Below are 20,762 nucleotides of genomic sequence, written 5' to 3'. Positions count from 1 at the left end.
AAAGGGAGAGGATATTTGCAAATGACCTATCGGATAAAGGGCTAGTTCCCGAGATCTATAAAGAACTTATTAAACTCAACAGCAAAGAAACAAACAATCCAATCATGAAATGGGCAAAAGACATGAACAGAAATCTCACAGAGGAAGACACAGACATGGCCAACACGCACATGAGAAAATGCTCCGCATCACTTGCCATCAGGGAAATACAAATCAAAATCACAATGAGATCCCACCTCACACCAGTGAGAATGGGGAAAATTAACAAGGCAGGAAACCACAAATGTTGGAGAGGATGCGGAGAAAGGGGAACCCTCTTGCACTGTTGGTGGGAATGTGAACTGGTGCAGCCACTGGAAAACTGTGTGGAGGTTCCTCAAAGAGTTAAAAATAGACCTGCCTTACGACCCAGCAATTGCACTGCTGGGGATTTACCCCAAAGATACAGATGCAATGAAACGCCGGGACACCTGCACCCCGATGTTTCTAGCAGCAATGTCCACAATAGCCAAACTGTGGAAGGAGCCTCGGTGTCCACCGAAAGATGAATGGATAAAGAAGATGTGGTCTATGTATACAATGGAATATTCCTCAGCCATTAGAATCGGCAAATACCCACCATTTGCTTCGACATGGATGGAACTGGAGGGTATTATGCTGAGTGAAATAAGTCAATCGGAGAAGGACAAACATTATATGGTCTCATTCATTTGGGGAATATAAAAAATAGTGAAAGGGAATAAAGGGAAAAGGAGAGAAAATGAGTGGGAAATATCAGGGAGGGAGACAGAACATGAGAGACTCCTAACTCTGGGAAACGAACTAGGAGGGGTGGAAGGGGAGGTGGCCGGGGGGTGGGGGTGACTGGGTGACGGGCACTGAGGGGGGCACTTGATGGGATGTGCACTGGGTGTTATGCTATATGTTGGCAAATTGAACACCAGTAAAAAATAATTAAATAAAAGAAATCAAAGAATAAAAATAATATGACCAGTTCAACAGATATGGAAAAAAATTTTTTTTACAAAATCCAACACACATTCCTGATTAAAAACTGTCAGAAAATGAGAAAATAGAAGTGAGCTGCTCGACCTGATAAAGGGCATCCATGAAAACCACAGCTAACCTCAGACTTAATGGTGAGAGATAGAAAGCTTTTCCCCTGAGGTCAGGATTAAACAAGAATATCCACTCTTGCCGATTCTATTTAATATTGTACTATAAATTCTATCCAGAGCAGTTAGTCAAGAAAAAGATATAAAAAGCATGCAGATTGGAAAGGAGGGAGGAAAATTATATCTATTTGCAGATAACATGGTCTCGAATATAGAAAACCCTGGGCAATCCACACTCACACAGAACTTTCTGTATAGCTAATAAACGAATTCAGCAAGGTTGCAGAATACAAGATTAATATACAAAAATCAGTATATTTTTACATACTAGTGGTGAATAATTGGAAATGATATTTTAAAAGATAATAACAATTTTAAGAACATGAAAAATAGTTAGGGACACATCTGATAAAAGAAGAATAGTTGTCTGCTGAAAACTACCAAATATTGCTAAGAGAAATTGAATATGACTGAAAAAGCTGAGAAAAAAACACTTTATCTATGAGTGAGAAGATTTACTATTGTTAAGGGATTTATTATCCAAAATTTTGACCTATAGATTCAATGGAATACCAATCACAAATGCACTCAACATCTTTTTTAAGATTTTATGTATTTGAGAGAGGGGGAGAACACAGAGGGAGAGGGAGAGAGAGAGAAGCAGACTCCCTGCAGAGCAAGGAGCCTGGTGTGGGGCTCTATATCCCAGGACCCTGAGATCATGACCTGAGCTGAAGGCAGATGCTTAACCACCTGAGACATTCAGACGCCCCTCCCCAGTCTACTTTTTTGTAGAAATTAGTAACCTGTTTCTCAAATTCATATAGGCATTCAAAGGACCTAGAATAGCCAAACGACCTTGAAAGGAACAACAAAGTTGGAAGGCTAACACTGATTTCAGGACATAAGGCTACAGTAATAAAGTCAGTGTGGTATTGGTGTAAAGTTAAGCAACTAGATCAGTGGATACTTTTTTCTGAAAACAGAAAAGTGTCCATTAAATTCACTAACAGGTGGAGTCATAATTGATCTTGTTCAGGTAATATTTGATGGAAAGAAAGTGACAAACTATATTTCAGTAGACTGAGAAGTGAATGAAGAACTCCTCGATAGTATGGGACAGTGAGTTCATGTGGGAATCCCCCATTCCCTCTTTTAAACACAAAGAGATTTGTTTGTTTTTAAATTTTTAAAAAGTCAATTCTTTGGATCAAAACAAAATGGGACACACAATAGCTAATGGGGTTGAAGCATTGGCTTACTGGAATGAAAAGCAGGCAGTGTTGGCTGACTTTCAACTCCTGCAGGAGAAAACGGACAAGAAGTCCCTGGTGAGTATCAGGGGACCAGAGCCAAGGGCAATGGTTTGAACAGCTACAGTCCCCCCATGCTTGGGGAATTGTGAGTACTGAGCTGCTCCCTGGGGTATGGGAGAGGATAGAGAGGGCCACCTGGGCATGGAGCTGAGTTTGGCTCTATAACCATCCTGTTATACCTGGTTCTGAGAGAAGGTCCCAGGGGACCATGCAGAAGCAGTGACCAAAGATACAAGAGCAATAGGATAGTCATACTGAAGAGGAGCTTGCATACTGAAATCTCAAAGCACAAGGGGAACACTAATGCATAAAAGATAGCCAATAAACTGAAGAAATGGGAGAGAAGTAAGAGAGAAATCTGGGGCAGCCCCGGTTGCCCAGCGGTTTAGCACCACCTTCAGCCCAGGGTGAGTCCCAGGATGGAGTCCCACGTCGGGCTCCCTACATGGAGCCTGCTTCTCCCTCTGCCTGTGTCTCTGCCTCTCTCTCTCTCTGTGGCTCTCATGAATACATAAAATATTTTTTTAAAAAAGAGAAATCTGAAAAAGGCTTTGATATCAGTATATTTAAGATCCTCTAAGGGTGCCTGGCAGGCTCAGTCATTAGAGCATCCCACTCTTAATCCTGGAGCCATGGGTTCAAGCCCCATATTGGGTGTGAGTCTAGCTAAAAGTACAAATAAATAAAAATAAATAAGTAAATAATTCTCTAAAAGGGAAAAGAAAGAATAACACCTACATTCCCCCCCCTAAGAAAAAGAAAAAACAGTGTGTTATGAAAGGGAAAAATTGGATGGATAGTTATGAATCAGAAACTGGTGAATATGAAAACCAACTTGAAATTTTGGAAAGGGAAAAATATATCTATTTAAATACAAAATCTCTATAGGTAACATAGACTATAGCACAGACATAGTTGTAGATGGAAATTAGTAACACTAGAAAGCTGCACAAGGGAATGTATCTGGAACACAGAGCAGAGATGACAACTGTCATGAGGGCAAATACAGATCATGCAAATAATTGAATGAAAAGTAAGAAAGAACAAATATAGGCACTATTTCAAGAATACTAGGTAAAAGGAAAATGGGAAAAAGAGGTACTGGCCAGAAAAAAAAGACTGTTTAAAAATGGGAGCCATAAACTTGCTTAGTAAATTGCAAGAGGAAAGTTAATAGAGAAATTTAATACAGGTGAGAAGGTGATGAGCTAGGGGAAAGGATCAAGATGAGCATGATGGGGCAGACCTGTGGGGACCCTGTATCCTTGAGACCGGAGGGCAGGGTGGGTCTAGATGAGTTGAGAGAGAGGCTGGCCTGGCCTGAAGTTTGGGGAGTTGCCAATGTTCATTTCATCCATGAAGTGGGAAGTGATAAACTTGAGGATAAGAAAAGGATAATGTTGGTGTAAGGTTGGTCATTCATTGGTTCAACTAGTCTTTATAAAGCACCTGTGGGATGACGGAGCAGTGAACTGACTGAGGTCCAGGGGGGTCAGGCACTACAGAGTTGCTGGGCTGTGCCAAAGGTTTACGGAGGAGAAGCAGAGGGGAACAGTATGGAACCGGAACATTTCCTCAGACTGCTGCCTCTGTCACACAGGGGCTTTGGCATTGCTAAGTAGCAGGGTGACTGGAGGGAAGTGGTCTAGGTCAGTCCAAGGTCGGATGGCACAGGGTGGGTAAACCTGAGGATGAATCCTCCTGGGGCTCCGGGGAACCCCATATTGTTCTACCAGCCAGTGTGATGAGTCATGCCCCTCTTTCTCATGGAAGAGTTTTATCTTCTGCAGTGGTTCAATTCTGTAAAATCTGAAAATTCTCTTTTTTCAAAGACTTGTTCATTCATTCAAGAAATTGATCAAGCATCTGCATGCTGGGCCCCAGGGCGACTGTTTGGGGGTAGATTGCTGAACTGCACAGCAAGTGGAGCTCCCTCGTGGGCTCACCTCGAGGTGGGGGGAGGCAGGCTAGGAGCAGCCACACGCTATGAAGGGGGACTCACAGTGTGGAGAGCAGATGGTGCCGTGGGAGGGAAGGGGAGATGACGCGGGCCAGGAGTGGCTGGGCTTGCAGAGCGGCAGCCTGCACTGTTGGGTGGGTGGGCGAGGACAGGCTCTCCGGGAGCTCAGAGTCTGCAGTGACCGTGACCGAAGTGGGCAAAGGGACGCATGGCCCTCTGGGGAAGTGTATTCTGTGCAACAGTCTCTGAGGTGAGAGCGAGCCTGTGTTGGCAGAACAGTGAGGAGGCTGGAGTGGCTGAGGGAGGAACAAGGGAGAGAAGGGGGAGGATGTCAAAGGGATTGCCTGGCAGGCAGGCTGAGAACTCTCTGGAACACTGTCTCCTCTTCTGTACTGGGTTTGGCAGGGCCATGTGGCAGGCATGTGGAAGCCAGCCAGAGGTGGAGGGGAGCAGCGTGGGACTCCGTGGGAGAATGTGGAGCAGCCCCTGCAGGCTCTTGGGCCCAAGTGATTGTTACTCTTGCCTGGTCCAGCTGCCGCACCCCATGCCAGGGCCAGGGGGCTGGGGTGAAGGAGAGTTCAGATAGCTGGGGAGAGGCAGACGAATGGCCCTGGGAGCACTGTCCAAGTCACGGGTTCCCTTGGGCTGATGGAGTGACCCCAGTGGCTTCATTGATCTGCATCATTGCCTAAAACCTGGTCTTTTGAAATGTGAGGCCACATTGAGTGAGGATTCAAACCCGCCCCAAACTCTGAATACTTTTAAAACCATAAATCAGCCCTTATACATCGCACCTCCTAGAAACAGAGGACACGGCCAGAGTCCCTGAGTCCCAGGGAGGCCAGGATCACGTAATTAGATCTCCCCAGCTCTTCCCACGCAGCGCTGTCAGAATCTGAGGCCGGGCCATGTGGGGAGGGGCTCTCGTTTGCCCAGCCAAGTTACTTCACACGCCAGGGAAACGCTGTTAGGATTTATGAGTAGACTATGTATTCAAGGCATATTTGGGGGCTGAGAATATTGTTTTGTTTTCTCACATGTGGTTTCTTCATGTTGCTGAAGCTACAAATGCCATGAGTTCTGGTGGTAGGAAATAAGGGCAGTGTAAAGTGTAATTCTTCTCTGGATGACCGTGCAAAAACGATCTAATCTGAGTTGTGCAATGTGGCATGGGCCACGTGGCATGCAGTGGTGTGGGCTGCCATGACCCATGTCTCCCTTTAGGTCCCCAGCCCAGGTCACCAGTCACATTGCTCTGATGTGGCTCACTCTGAGCCCCTGTAAGTTTCTTCTGTTACGAGTTAGGAGACAGTTCTTCAAAATTACTGACACAAGCTGCAGCAGGATTAATTTTAATGTGGTGCTGGGTTTGGAAGGAACTTTATGTTTTCAAATGGTAGATTTTTACAAACGGTAGGCCTTTAGACCCTACTACCCTTAGGAGGCATTTTTGCTGGCAAGTAGGGGGTGGATACATCATTGTGACATTTCTGTTCCATAAATCCAGACACTGACTTTGGTGTGCGAGCAAGGCAACAGCCACAGGCAGATAGCAGTGAGCATGGTGATGGCCCAAAGCTGCAGCACCTTCCTCCTGTGACTGTCACCCACAAGAGCTGCCGCAGGCACGCAGGCCTAGCTCAGCCAGCTCAAATGCTGAGTGTGGACCAAGGGCCAGTTACAGTTCTGGGGTCTAAAGCAACCAGAATCCAGCTGTTGGCAGTGGTCACCTTGCATGCAGTGGTGTCTAATAGTTCTAGGGGGTGTCCTGGGGCTTCTTCAGGATTCTGTCATGGGCTTTAATTTATGAACATTTTCATTAGGGCGATGTAAAAGAACTTGTGAGTGTGTCTGCTCATCAAAGCAGAGAAAACCAGTTAGAAGGCTTCATGGGAACTGGGGACATGTCCACACTGGCAACAACCTTGGAGAAGAGGTTTCTGCTCCTCCCCAGGGCAGGCTGTTTGTGCTGCAGCAGGGCTTCAGGGAGACGGGATGTGTTCCCCCAGGCACCAGGCCCCATCTCTGTCCCCAAGGAGCAGGGTGGGTGCAGAGGGACCAAGGACAGAGGCTGAGAGCCCAGGAGGATGTATCCAGGGTGGAGTCCGCGATGATGGCACAGCCATGACAAACTAACCTTGCAACCCCACTCTCTCTCCAACCCTGTGCTCCAGCTGCCCACTCCTCAGCCCAGGCCCAAGACCGGCCAACAGCCACCGTGTCGCCCCTGCGCACCCAGAACTCCCCCTCACGCCTGCCCGCTGCCAGCCTCAGACCCCACTCGATGGTGTCCCCGCAGCACCTGCACCAGCCCCCCATGCAGACGATTCTTGGGGCCCAGTGCCCCCGAGCAGCCATCCCACTTACATCCGCAGCATCAGCCGTCACGCCTCCCAATGTCAGTGCAGCCAACCTCAACGGGGAGGCCGGAGGGGGGCCTGGCAGTGGCCTGTCATCGTCCAGCCCCACCAACACCGGATGCAAACCAGATGAGAAAAAAAATGAAAAGGTAAGTGGCACATCCTGGGTGAGCCCTGGCCATGGCCCAGTTGGTTAATGTAAGTCTTTAGCACCAGACACTAGTGACATTTTGTAAAAATAAGGTACCAGGTTCCTGCCCCCCAATGCATCAGGCCTATGACAGAGACCGAGGCCAAACCAGCAAAGCAGCTGTCCTTGCAGTGGAATTCAGGCAGGACTCTGGTTCTGGTGGGGCCGCCGGAGCTTTTATGCAAATCAGAAAAAGAGTATTGCTTTTTGTTAGAACAAGATACTTATTGCCAGGTACCAGGATATTATAATAATAAATATACAAATCTACTTATGTATACTCTGAACAGGATCCCTTCCCTTCAATGTGTCACCCTTGTGCAGCCTGTGACCTGTTCAGCCACACGGGACAGGCCTGTATCCTGCGGAGAAACAAGAGAGGGATGCTGGTCTGATAGCTGGTGTAGACAGCATTTTCTGCTAGTCTTTTAACTGTGAAGGAAGTTGGGCTTATTTCAGAAAAGAAATTGGAGTCCAATGAGCTTGCCTCTGTTGCTACCCAGCTAGAGACTAGATTAGCCAAGATTAGAGTCCAGATTTCTAAATCAGCGCTGCCCAATAAAACTATAATTCAAGCTACATATCTAATTTAAAATCTTCTGGTAGCCACATTTATAATAATTTAAAATAATTTTAAAGATAAAATTAGGGGCACCTGGGTGGATCAGTCGGTTAGGCATCTGCCTTCAGCTCCAGTCGTGATCCCGGGGTCCTGGGATTGAGCTCCACACAGGCTCCCTGCTCAGTGGGGAGATTGCTTCTCCCTCTGCCCCTTCCTCTCCTCCTGTGGTCTCTCTCTCACTCTGTCTCATATAAATAAAATCTTTTTAAAAAGAGAGACAAAATTAAAAGGTGAAATTCATTTTTTTAAAAGATTTTATTTATTTATTCATGAGAGACACAGAGAGAGAGAGAGAGGCAGAGACACAGGCAGAGGGAGAAGCAGGCTCCATGCAGGGAGACTGACGTGGACTCGAACCCAGGTCTCCAGGATCAAGCCCTGGGCTGAAGGTGGCACCAAACTGCTCAGCCACCCCGGCTGCCCTGAAATTCATTTTAATGCTATAATTTATTGAACCCAATATCTAAAAATATTATCATTTCAACATGGGATCTACATAAAAATGTTGATGAGGTGTTTTACCATTTTTCACGTTCAGTCTTTGCAATCCAGGGGGCGTTCTCGAGTGCCCATGGTCCATGGCACTGCCCTTTAGTGTACTGGACAGTGCAGACCCACGTCTTCACCTGGGAACTACTCTCTTCACTGGCCTTGCTGCATGAACGCCCCACACGCATTCCCTCTTGGCTTTACCACCTTCTGTGGGACTTTTAAAACCTTTCTGTATAAAACCAGTCTTCTGACTAGAGCATGCTAGCCAGAATTGGGTTGAGCCCTGCCACGCAGGATGGTGTACTCACCCGTGCCCTGAGGAGAGTGCCCAGTGTCGACTGCCCCATCCACATACCCACCAGCTCACTTCCTATGCTTGGCAGGAGTCCAGGGACCTCTCAGAGCTGTGCACTCCGATTTCCTCAGGGTCCCCGGATCGGTAGTGCTCAGGCCTCATTACCTCCTGTCTCACCTCCTGGTCCTGAGGAATGTTACCCCCACGCTCAGGAGTGTGGAAGGAGCCTCAGGACAACCGTGGCTGCTGTGCCCTCAGCCAGCAGAGCTCAAGTCCGCTTGAGACCAGCATGGTGCCCCGGCACAAAGTGAAATGGTTGCTCTGAGTCTTGTGTCCATGTCTATTTGCAAACCCATTATCTTGGTCTGCTCCCTGTACCTTGCAGCCTGGTTGGGACACGTGGCCGGGTCTCACTGGGAGGCAGACGTGGGGGTGCAAGCCCACCCTCTCACTTGGACACCCTTCTGGGCAGACTACATCATCCTTTAGGCCTTAAAAGGGGGCAAGACTTGGAAAGGAAAGGGCAGTAATAATTTTGGAAACATTTCTAGCTCTTTACCAAAAAATACCCGGACTAGTTTGCAGAACCGATAGGGCGCTTCAGGAGGGCTGGTGACTAGCGTCAGGTTTGTAGGACTCCACAGGGAGAGAGATGTTGCCTACCGTCTTGTCCTCTAAAGCGTGTTGCTAAGGGAAACCAGCGCTGGGCCTTCTCTCCACATTCCCAGCCTGTTGGACACTTAGCAGACATTTTGTTTCCATTTCACGTTCATTCTGTGCTAACGGTTCTCCTACTTCAGCAAGGAAGAGTTGAGTCCAGGGGACACCCAGCAGGTCCCTCTTGATGAAAGGCACCATGGGAGGAAGCTCTGCTCCCAGAAGGAAAGCAGCTAATGTGTCCACTTAGCTCCAGCAGCGCAACGCATGCCCACCCCAGCCTGTACCAGCCATGCTCGGGGCTGGGTGCTCACTGCCCACACGTGGGGGCTGTCCAGGTTGCACTCCCAGATAGTGAGCGAAATGGACTTTGTGGGATTGGGTGAGCATATGTTCATAGGTACAGCAGCAGTCATATCAAACCCCAGCTGACAAATCCTGTGTATCAGCCTTCTAAGTGTTATGTGTGGTTTTCATTTCTCACCTCTCAAACAAAGCAAAAGCAAAAAAAAAAAAAAACAACAAAACAAAACAAAACAAAACAAAAAAACCACCTGTTACTGGTTTTCCCTTTTGTATTCCCAGTAAAACATCCACAGTTGCCATTTCTACCACAAGAGCCAAGACAGTAGCTGCTTACGGGAACAGCTCACCTGCGTGCACCAGGCTGGGGGCCTCGATGCCCTTATCCTGCACCCCTTGTCCCCTCGCCCAATTCTCCAGGTTGTTTCTGTTAGTGAAGTTTCCTCTGTGGAGCTCCCAGCCCTGCGGTCAGTCCTTGGAGACCCAAACCACAGTGCCTGTGTGTTTTTACAGTGCCGAGCTCTTCTGAAATTCAATCCAGGCCCTTCCAAGAGAGATCGTCAGGACTCCTGGCACCTGAGGTAGCAGCAGGACTGATTCTCTCCTAGGAGCAGGGGAGATTTATTCCCATGTGTCCCTACACATGGCATAGGAAGAGGCCCCCAAACCTGGCTCGTCTGTGTGGGTTGCTGTGGAGGTCCCCAGGAGGCTGGCACTCTGCTAGTGCTACCCTGGGGGATTGGGCCTCTCAGCCCTGCTGCACCCACACCTTGCACATAGGCCCTGCTTGGCCAACTTTGGGATTGAGGCCTCCGGAGAGACTCAAGTGCTGACAGGGTGGGGACCCTTTCCATAGATGGGTCCAGAGCTCCTCTCTGGGCCCGGGGCTTCTGCCAGTGTGTAGCCTCCAGCCTCTCTCCCAGATGCCTTTCCTGCCCATCTTCCTGGTCATGTGGCTTCCTACAGGGCTTTCCCTGTGGCCCGGCTGCCAGCACACAGTAGCTCCATCCTCCTGGAGAACTGCCCATTTCTGCCAGCAGTGCCCAGTCCAGAGGTGTACCCTTGTGCCTCGGCCCTGAAGCCTAGTGACAAAGACTGGAGTGCTTCCTGGCACCAGTGCAAGGGCAGGGAGTTAAACAGAGGATGGGCCTACTCCAGGCTGAGTGGATCCCTTCGATTCAGGGAAGAAGGTACAGCCAGTAGGCATCATTGGAGGTCTTCCGATCCAAGGATTTGAGTCTAATTTTTCTGATAAAGGGACTGGATACAACTCTTGGGGTCATCTTTTAGGGCAGATCACAGAGTGGAATGAAATGAAAATCTTGGAAGAAATTTAAGTTGATCTGTAGTCTCTAAGTTAACCTTTTTGCACTTAAAAAAAAATTTTGTGCTTGAAACAACCATCAAATACTACCTGTCATGTCCATGCATGACTTTTCTGTGTCTGAGGCCTCATGAACATTCAGGACGAGGTGATGCAGATCTGTACCCCTCGGGTCAACTCCAGGGGAAAGTCATCAGAGAGAGAGCTCTTTGCCCCTTGGACAGAGGCCACGGTCATTGGCCAGCAGCAGTGACACACTGAGTAAGGAAGGAAAAGACCATGGCCCTCCAGAAGCCAGGAAGCTTCCCCAACTGTGCTCCTTCCCTCCTCTGAATTCTGAGCCGCTCACTGTCTTGCTTCTTCCTGCTCAGGTCCCTGTGTCCAGTTCTTGACAGCCCCTCTGATGGTGCCTTACTTCTTTTAATGCTGTCCTTGGTATCGGCATAGCCTTTCCTGTGATCATGGCTATAGCAGGATCTTTCAAACCACGGGTTCGGAAGTGACCCTCTCATGAGTCACCAAACCAATTCAGGGGATTTGAACCAATATTTTTTAAAATAGAATAAAATGCACAGAATAAAATAGAATAGACTAGATCAGCATGATCACATATAGGAGGGGTCAGTATATTTGGGAGAAATGGTGGTAGTGGTTGTGCTGAGTCCTCGATACAAGACTCATTTCCATAAAGTCTCAGAGCCCTGATCAGCAGACCCTGAAGAGTGCCTTGCTTCTATCTGGTGATATTTGTGGACTAAAGGGAGTTGGGAAAACTGTTGTCAATGAGTTCTCATTCCCATGACTTATGAGAAATTCTTTACTTTATAGGCCAAAAGAAAGTTAACTTTTTGTATATGGATGAAATAGTTTCAGTTCCACAGAGTAATGGAATATTGGATCTGGGGATCCCTGGGTGGCGCAGCGGTTTGGCGCCTGCCTTTGGCCCGGGGCATGATCCTGGAGACCCGGGATCGAATCCCACGTCGGGCTCCCGATGCATGGAGCCTGCTTCTCCCTCTGCCTGTGTCTCTGCCTCTCTGTCTCCCTCTGTGTGACTATCATGAATAAATAAATAAAATCTTTAGAAAAAAAAAAAAAAGAATATTGGATCTGGAAGGAACCTGTGAAGATCTTTTCATTAAACTCCTCTTTTTTGATGATGCTCCTGAGACTCAGAGATGTTGAGAGGTTTGCCAGGGGTCACACAGCATCAGCAGTGAGGCCAGCCCAAGGACTCTGGCTTCCCAACCCCTTTGTTGGCACTGCTTGGCTCTGACGTGCTGACTTGTGGTGGCCTCTCCAGTCTACATGAGGCTGAGGCCTCAGGTGGTTTTGGCTTGTCCAGATGTCTTGCAGTGAGAGGTCAGGGATAACTGTGGCAGGAGGCCTTGGGTGTGCCTAGGAGAGGGGACTGTGACCGAGGCGGGGGGTCTGCCTTCTGGTTCCACACTGGGCCCCCTGCAGCCAGAGCCCAGGCAGTGAACCATTTGGTCGAATCCACATGGATGGCATGACCTTTGTATGTGAGGCCTTGGGGAGCTGGTGTGAGGGGAGCGGCACTCCTCACAAAATGGTCAAGAACAGCAACAGCCAGGCCTGGCCTATAGCAGGGACAGCATGGGAAGCATGTTTGCAGATGAACTTTGAACTTGTTATTATCTACATTCCACCCGTTGAAGAGCATAACAGGCATACACTACATAGGGTTACCATGATATTTTCAGTGAAAACCCAGGCCTATGCAATATAAAGAAATCTTGAGGGTGAACTCTTTAGAACAGCCAGGAAGTTTTTTCTAAATTGAAAAGTCACTGGTTTATGAATCATTTTCTTTCCAGTTGGGCTCTCTGCAGTAAGCAAGCCTTTATGTGTGCTGTTTCTAGATGGCAGACTGGAAGGGGCTACTGTGAGCTCTGTGATCAACATCTCACTCAGCTGCTGCAGTGTGTTTCCAATTTTGAGACCAGCAGACACCGTCCTGTGGTCATACACCAGCTATATGAGCCCCGCCACCCAAACCAGTGCTGTGGAGGTGTCCTGCTGTGTCCATGACATTAATCAGAAGTAGGGATGGGCTGGGGCTTGGGAGTCTGGTGGTCAGTTGGTCACTGTGGGCTGAGGAAGCCCACTTCTTTCTGGGAAACACCCGTGCTGGGCAGCTCTAATCACCCTTGGCACTGGCGTTGGCTCTCTGGTTGGGCAGCGGGTCCCTTTCGGGCTGCCCTGGGCCACCTGGAGCCCCAACAACTTCAGACCTCCTCCTCTACATCCCTGTGCTTGGGCTGCCTTCTGTGGGATGAGAAAAGCTGGCATTTAGCTTATGAGTAATTTCTAGGCTGAAAATGAACCCATCCTTAAAGCACGACCAAATCCCAGCTGTCAAAACAAAGCCATTCTGAAGTTTTGTAGGCAACTTATTTTTGGAAGGGAGCAGGCTGCTGGAGTGTCACTTTCCTGATGACAAGGGCAGAACCACTTCCTCATGCCCGTCAAAACTCAGACCCACAGGCAGGACAGGACGGTGACCCCACCCCATCTGTGGGGAGCTTGGAGGCAGCTTGAGACCTTCTTCAGGGTTTGGCTTTCTCCCAGGAAGGCACCGCTGGGCCAGGCCATCCCCCCAGCTCTCCCATAAAAACCCCAGCTTTTGTTCTGGGGTCAAATTCAATCCAATGCACTTCCAGGTGTCAGCTTGGTAGGGTGCTGGGGACCCTTCCAGGGCACAGATGTGGATGCAGAGGTCCAGGTAGTCAGGGGGCCTGCCCCAGACCATGCAGCTTGTCATCACTGGGAATAAGCCAGACCCCTTGATGCCACCCCCTCTCCTCTGCCGGGAGAAGTTGGCTGGCTTCTCCTGTTGGGAGCCCAGGGGCTCCTGCCACCGAGCATTCAAGGCATGGTCCAGATGAAAGATGGTGCTGATTGATTTATGAGCAAACAGGGTGAGCCTGGGGTGCAGCTGCCAAGTGTAAGTCAGGGTCCTTCTATTTATTGACCGACCCTGTGACATCTTCCTGTGCCTGTGTCTCCTCATCTGTAAAATGAGGATGATTGTACCTGTCACTCTGAGTTTGGGGGAAGAGTAAATTAGTTAATCTCATAAATGCTCAGCTTAGTATTTGGGACAAAAATACTAGCAATCATTATTAATAATGTGATGTTAATTGAAGGCCAGATTCTGTAAGAATTGTGGGATAGATACAGAGAGAAAATTTCTATCCCTGAGACTTCTTATAAAAGATTAAAAGGGCAGTTGGTTTTGCAGTTTTAGAAAAATGGAGAGATGTAGGCTCCTTAAAAATGAACCTGAATTGACTGGTGGAATCTGTTAAGGAAATGGTATTTTTTTCATCTCCTCTGCCACTGGAGGTTCCATTTTCTGGTTTCTTTTTCTTTTTCTACTGAGAAACATAAAGTGGATCTTTAAGGTGTCAGTTTCATACCTATTTAGCCGAAGCAATGGATGGAGCTCAAGAAAACTATTTTAGTCAGAAATTACATTTCAACCACAAAGCATTTAACCAAAATTCATTTTTAAAATAGTAGTAAACTAGCCATGGAAAAGAATTTGTGATTACTGGTAATAGCCATGAGGGTTCTGTGATCCTCCTCATAGGACAGAGCCCACTGTAACTCATCCAGATCTTTTTTTTTTTTTTTAAGATTTTATTTATTCATGAGAGACAGAGAGAGAGAGAGAGGCAGAGAGACAGGCAGAGGGAGAGGCAGGCTCCATGCAGGGAGTCCGATGCGGGACTCGATCCCAGGTCCCCAGGATCACGCTCTGGGCTGTAAGGCGGCGCTAAACCGCTGAGCCACCCGGGCTGCCCTCATCTGGATCTTTAGGGGATTTTACACTCTAGTGACACATGACCAGCCCTTCTGGACAACCAAGAGATGCCTATGACAGCAAGGTTGGTGATGTGGATTGTCAGTGTGCAAATGGCCAAGAGGCATGGGGCACACTTGATTCCCACAACAAGTTTGGATTCTGTTCTGCAAAATTCTACCACTCTTACTACCTTCTTTCTCATGACGTATCTCCACATTGCTCATAAAGACAAAGTACTTTTTTCTAGTCTTCCCTACCCAGGGAAAAACTCAGCTGATGGAATCAGTTAAAAAGAAACACATACATGCACCCCATAAACCACACCAGAAGGCGATGTCTGCAGATGGGACCCAACAGGCTGCCCTTTCCAAAAGGCAGACAATGTCAGCTTGATGGGGCATCTCTAATGTTCTGAAAAACTTGTGAGTGCTTTTCCATTTTGTCACATAACTGAAGCCATGATGAGAAGGAACAGAGTGCTGGTGTCATCGTATTGTTTGCTGCGGTTTTATTTTGCTTTGTTGGTGCTCACCACCCAGACAGTAGTGGCAGAGGCGAGGGCACCGTGCCAACTCACTGAGGTAAGACAACTTTATACCATCTTTTCCCTCCAGGGTGAAGTCACTCTTGGGGCAGCCTTGATTTTTGTTGACCTGATATTTTACAGTCTTCATAATTCTAGACTTAGTAAATTCATGTCTTAGTAAATTACAGGACACATTTGCATATAGCATGAGAATGAAGTCCATTAATCTTTTTAGAGGATTCACACTCCTTCTGTTCATCTCAAGTAGAACTAATGGGTCAGTTTAATAAAAACAAAACAGTATTGCTTTCCAATGTCTTTGTAAGACCCGACCAGATTACTGATTTTCACCAACTTCCTTCCGACTCTTGGTTCTCTCCTCACTTTGCATCACCTTGGACACATCACTTAAGACTTCAGTTTGTTTTATATTAAAATAGGGATAATATCTTCTGCTATTAAAAATTAATTATTGTTTGTATAAGTCAGAACTCTCCAGAGAAACAGAACCAGTACAAAAAATAGATATAAATACTTGTTTTAGGAATTGGCTCCCATGATGAGTGGGGAGGCTGGCAAGTCTCCCAGTGACAGAGGCCAGCAAGCAGAAAACCCAGGCAAGAGTTGTTGCTCTAGTCTTGAAGCAGAGATTTTTCTTCCCCAGGAAACCTCAGATTGCTCTTGAGTTCTTCAACTGACTACATGAGGCCCACCCACGTATCCGGGCACATACTCTAAGCAATCTCCTTTATTTAAAGTCAGCTCCTCGTAGAAGTTTATCATGTCTACTGCATGCTTTCCCAGCAATATCTAGACTAGAGCTTCACTAAACACTGGGCACTATAGCCAACCAACTTAACACATAGAACTAATCATTACAATCTACCCTTTGTCAATGTGGCACCCATAGCCATCCCTGTAAACCATACTTAGTCTCCAAATAAAGATAGCAGTGAAGTCATGCTTCTGCCTAATATGATACAACTATCATGTATACAACTGAAAGCACACTAACCCTTTCCCCAGAAGAGGATTAAAGTCCTTAGGCGATGCTCACTCTTCTCCTCAATATACCATAACTTAAATACCATGATGTAAAGTTAAAAATATTCAAATTCTATAATATGAAGTCAGTACAACTTATGTTACATGATAAGGAATTAAGAGAGGGAAGAAAAAGAGATTATACACATACAAACATATTCGTAATAAAATCAATTATAATCCTGGTTTCTGTAACTGGTCATAGCTGCTATTTATAACTATCTTTTTCCACTACCAACTCCATATTGTCTTTGCCTTCAAAGGAAGGCAAAGGAACTTGTGGTTCTTTCCTCAGGAAGTTGTGGTTCTTTCCTTGGTAGGGTAACCCCATTACCCATTCCTGAAGGGTCTGGGCTGCTAGCAGTACTGACTCAATTGACTTGTTGTAGCTTTCCATTGACCTTAATCACAGGACATAATAGAACTAGGAGATGCCCTAAGGTAAGTGTTCCAGACTCTTCCTCACCTCCATTGTGGGGTACAGCCCAGTTTCCCCCAAACTAAACCCAACTTCTGACTGCAACAGTTATAGTTAGGATCAGTCACTCCAGCCAGCAAACTAACTTCTTTCTTTGCCTGTGTATTCAGTCATGAGGAGTCCAAGATGGTCAGGTGGTAGTCTTAACTTCCAGTTCAATGGAATTATTGTTGTGTCTCCTGGTGGAAGCATTCCTGCCTTTGAAACTAAGATCTGTAAGCCAGCAGAGCATAAAGTCATGGGGACATAAATAAAAAATTTTGCTAGTGAGTCTCTAGGTGCAGTAGTATATGGTGCCATTCCCATTTCCACATCTTGATTCCTGGACACATGAATCTTGGCTATGGGGGAAACTGCACCATAAATTGGGTGCTGATTTGGAGCATATACAGCCTCCTGAAGAACCTTGCCCCCAACCCTGCAATGTGTTGCCACCCAGCTGGTATTGCAACTGGATCTTCAAAAGACCATGCTGTCAGGCCAGCTGCTTTAGGGTAGTAAGAAACACAGTAAGATTGTGAATTCCATGAGCATGGGCCCATTGCCATACTTCTTTTGCTGTGAAGTGAGTTCCTTGATCAGAAGCAATGCTGTGTGGAATACTACACTAATGGATAAGGCATCCTGTAATCCACAAACAGTAGTTTTGGCAGAAGCATTGCATGAAGGGAAGGCAAATCCATATTCAGAATAAGTGTCTGTTTCAGTGGGAACAAAATGCTGCCCATTCCATGATGGAAGCAGGACAGTGTCATCAATCTGCCACCAGATAGCCAGCTGATCACCCCTGAGAATGGTGCCCTATCAGGAGCTCAGTGTTGGTCTCTACTGCTGGCAGAATGGGCACTCCTATAACCAAGCTGTCCTTGGTGAGTGGAAGTCCATGATACTAAGCTATACATGACCTCTGTCCTGTAACAATAGCCACTTGGCAGGACTGGCTGGGGAAAAGGGATGACTGGTATTCGCAGAATGGGTCATTAAAATCCTCCCCTGCTGAGGGCAGCCTTTAATGAGCATTCATATAGGACACAAATTCATTTCACACTTTTGCCCATTCATTGAGGTCTATCCGTTTACCACTTTCCCAGACCTCCTTGACACCTCCTTGCACAGCAGCCTGGACCTCTTGCAGAGCCTTCTCTTATCCTGAGCCCCACTCAAAACTAGCAGCTCTGTCAGGACACTCAGTAAATGGGCTGGAGTAACACATCCAAATGGGAAATACGTTGCCTATAAATCCAAAGAGGCCCACTAGGTGTAGTGTGTCTTTTTTTGTTGTGGGAAGGGCCAAATGTAACAACTTTTCCTTGACCATAGAATGGATTTCTCAACGTGCTCTGCACCACTGGGCCCCTAGAAATTTCACGGAGGTAAAAGGCCACTGAATTTATTTATTTCTTTTTTTTTTCTGTTGGCTATCTTCTTTGGAAAAATATCTGTGTCTTCTCTCCATTTATTAACTGGATTATTTGTTTTTTGAGTAATGGGTTTTTTATGTTTTTATATTTTTTTATTAATAATAAATTTATTTTTTATTGGTGTTCAATTTGCCAACATACAGAATAACACCCAGTGCTCATCTCGTCAAGTGCCCCCCCCAGTGCCCGTCACCCATTCACCCCCACCCCCCTCACTCCTCCCCTTCGATTACCCCTAGTTCGTTTCCCAGAGTTAGGAGTCTTTATGTTCTGTCTCCCTTTCTGATATTTACTACCCATTTCCTCTCCCTTCCCTTCTATTCCCTTTCACTATTCTTTATATTCCCCAAATGAATGAGAACATATAATGTTTGTCCTTCTCCGATTGACTTATTTCACTCAGCATATCCTCTGACAGGTGTATGTCTTGCCGATAAGTCTAGTATCCAATAAGCCTAGTGCTCGGTAGTTCCAGTTAGCATAGTATCACCCATGTGATTGATCAGTGTGATGTCTTGTGGAAGGGAAAGTGGTCAAGGTCCCTGTGGACTAAATATGACATAGGGCTGGAGAGCTGATATCCCCCAGAAGTAGGACAGTGCAGGTGTACTGCCAGCCTTGCCAGCTGAAAGCAAATGTTCTGCTGGTCTTTATGAAGAGATATGGAGGGGGAAAAAGTATTTGCATGGTCAGTGGCTGCATACCAGGTACCAGGCAATGTGGTAATTTGCTCAGGCAAGGAGACCACTTGTGGTACAGCAGCTGCTAGTAGAGTTAACACCTGGATAAACTTACAGAAATCCTCCAGCTGTCTTTAGCACCAGCCAAATAGGAGAGTTGACTGGGGACCTGGTGGCAATCACCACCCCCTACATCCTTCTAGTCCTTGAAGATAACATTAATCTCTGGAGTCTCTCCAGGAATGTGGTATTGTTTTAAGTTTACTATTTTCCTGGGATCCCTGGGTGGCGCAGCGGTTTGGCGCCTGCCTTTGGCCCAGGGCGCGATCCTGGAGACCCGGGATCGAATCCCATGTCGGGCTCCCGGTGCATGGAGCCTGCTTCTCCCTCTGCCTATGTCTCTGCCTGTGTGTGTGTGTGTGTGTGTGTGTGTGACTATCATAAATAAATAAAAATTTTTTTAAAAAGTTTACTATTTTCCTGGGTGGAGGCAGTTCTAGTAGCTTCCACTTGGCCTTTCCCACCACAATAGCCTTCACTCCACAGGTTAAGAAATGAACGTGAGAATGGATTCTGCCAACTGCTAATTGTGTGTATTCCTAGTATGCATTCCAGAGCTGGGGAAATAATCACAGGGAGGGTTTAAATACCCACAGGACTCACTGTGAGACAGATGAGCTAAAACTCCATCATTTACCTGACCTCCATAAGCCCCCACTCTGACTAGGGGACATGGTGATATTTGAGTCTCCCAGAGCCAGTGGCAGTTCAGGTACAATGTCTAGAAGTTCCCGACAGGTCTGATATTTCCTTTTCCCCAATGCACAGTTAGCCTGGTAAAAAAAGATCCTTTTTGGGAGAGCTGGGACAAAGATTCACAGTATAAATTGTTAGCAACATAGTGGAGTCCTTCCTCAAGAGGACCCAGCTTGCCCTTCATCAAAGGGATTCTGGGTCTCTGAACCCTCAGTCTGGGAACTGATGTAGAAGTCATGAACGTAGTTAGAAATCTGTTCACTAGACTTAGAACTCTTCTGCTTATACTGATCAAATCAGGATTTAGTAGAACTGCCCGTCTCCTCCTTTTCTAGGGATACGATGATCTACTATTGAGTTCCACCAATCTGACTACTGATTGGACTCTGCCATCCATCGTGGCAACCATGACTAGCTTATTTTTGGCAATTAAGTGCCTCCACTTGGCTTCTCCTGGCTCAGGATCCACGTCCTCCTGTTGCATTCAGGAGGATGCTCCATGCATCTCCTTCTGCACCATGCTTCTCCCTGTAAGGTTTGGTCAGTGTGGAAGCATGACCACAGAATGCTTCAAGGATTCTGAAGCTCTCAAAAATATGTTTCTCATGGTGGACATGAGAGACGTGTAATCCTGAGATGAGTGAGCAGGTCTTATGTGACAAATCCACTCAACATTCCCATCTCCCAAAACTTTTGCATACCTTTCTCTATAGTATATCAAGGCAGGTGGCATTTCAACCTCATTTACTATTTTCCATCTTTTGATCTGTGTTCAGCCAGCCAACCAGCCATCCATTAGAGATCTTTCTTATCCCATGACCCAAACATTAAATCCAGAATGTCTGTTCATTGGCCCACATGAATAAATTCAGCTCCAATTTTGTTTCTTTCACCATTATCCCACACTCTTAATATCAATTTCCACACATATTCCCCAGATTTAGAAGTTGGAAAAGTCATACACTTCTGTCCGAGTGTGGCACACGTCCTCATGGGTCACACTGTGCCCCTCATCCTTTGGAGTCCACTCAGACCTGAGTCTAGTTCTAGATCCAGAAGCGAAGAGAGGTGGTAGAGGTGGGTCCTGAGGATCAACAGTGTCTTGCAAGCCAACTACCTGAGGGGAGGCCGTAATGGGCTCCTCTGTCAAAGGAGGGTTCACCTCCTCACACATGGCTGCATGGGCTGCTTCTACTGGCAGAGAAGACTTGGTAGAATTTAAGGGTTCAGTGTTCAAGCCTCATCAGAATCGAACCATGTATTCCCCTGCCAATTTCCAGGGTCCCATTGCTTTCCATTCAGTGTCCCCTGCAACAGTGGACTGACTGTGAGCTTGGGCATTTGATCTACATGGTAATTCAGCCACTGACAGGATGAACCTCTGGATTTAA

General features: G+C 46.8%; 1 protein-coding gene across 1 annotated transcript in view; it reads left to right on the top strand.

Annotated features, from left to right (window-relative positions):
- The window catches only part of SH3RF3 (SH3 domain containing ring finger 3), a 353,925-nt gene that overhangs the window by 289,203 nt on the left and 43,960 nt on the right, over positions 1-20,762 (top strand). Inside the window, exon 9 of the mRNA XM_072842672.1 lies at positions 6,566-6,900. Within this exon, the coding sequence (XP_072698773.1) occupies positions 6,566-6,900 (335 nt within the window). The remainder of the gene's footprint in view (positions 1-6,565; positions 6,901-20,762) is intronic.

This window comes from Canis lupus, chromosome 11 (assembly GCF_048164855.1).
Source record: "Canis lupus baileyi chromosome 11, mCanLup2.hap1, whole genome shotgun sequence".
NCBI lineage: Eukaryota > Metazoa > Chordata > Mammalia > Carnivora > Canidae > Canis > Canis lupus.
The sequence above is the reverse complement of the archived record's forward strand: the minus strand, read 5'-3'. Positions and strand labels throughout refer to the sequence as shown.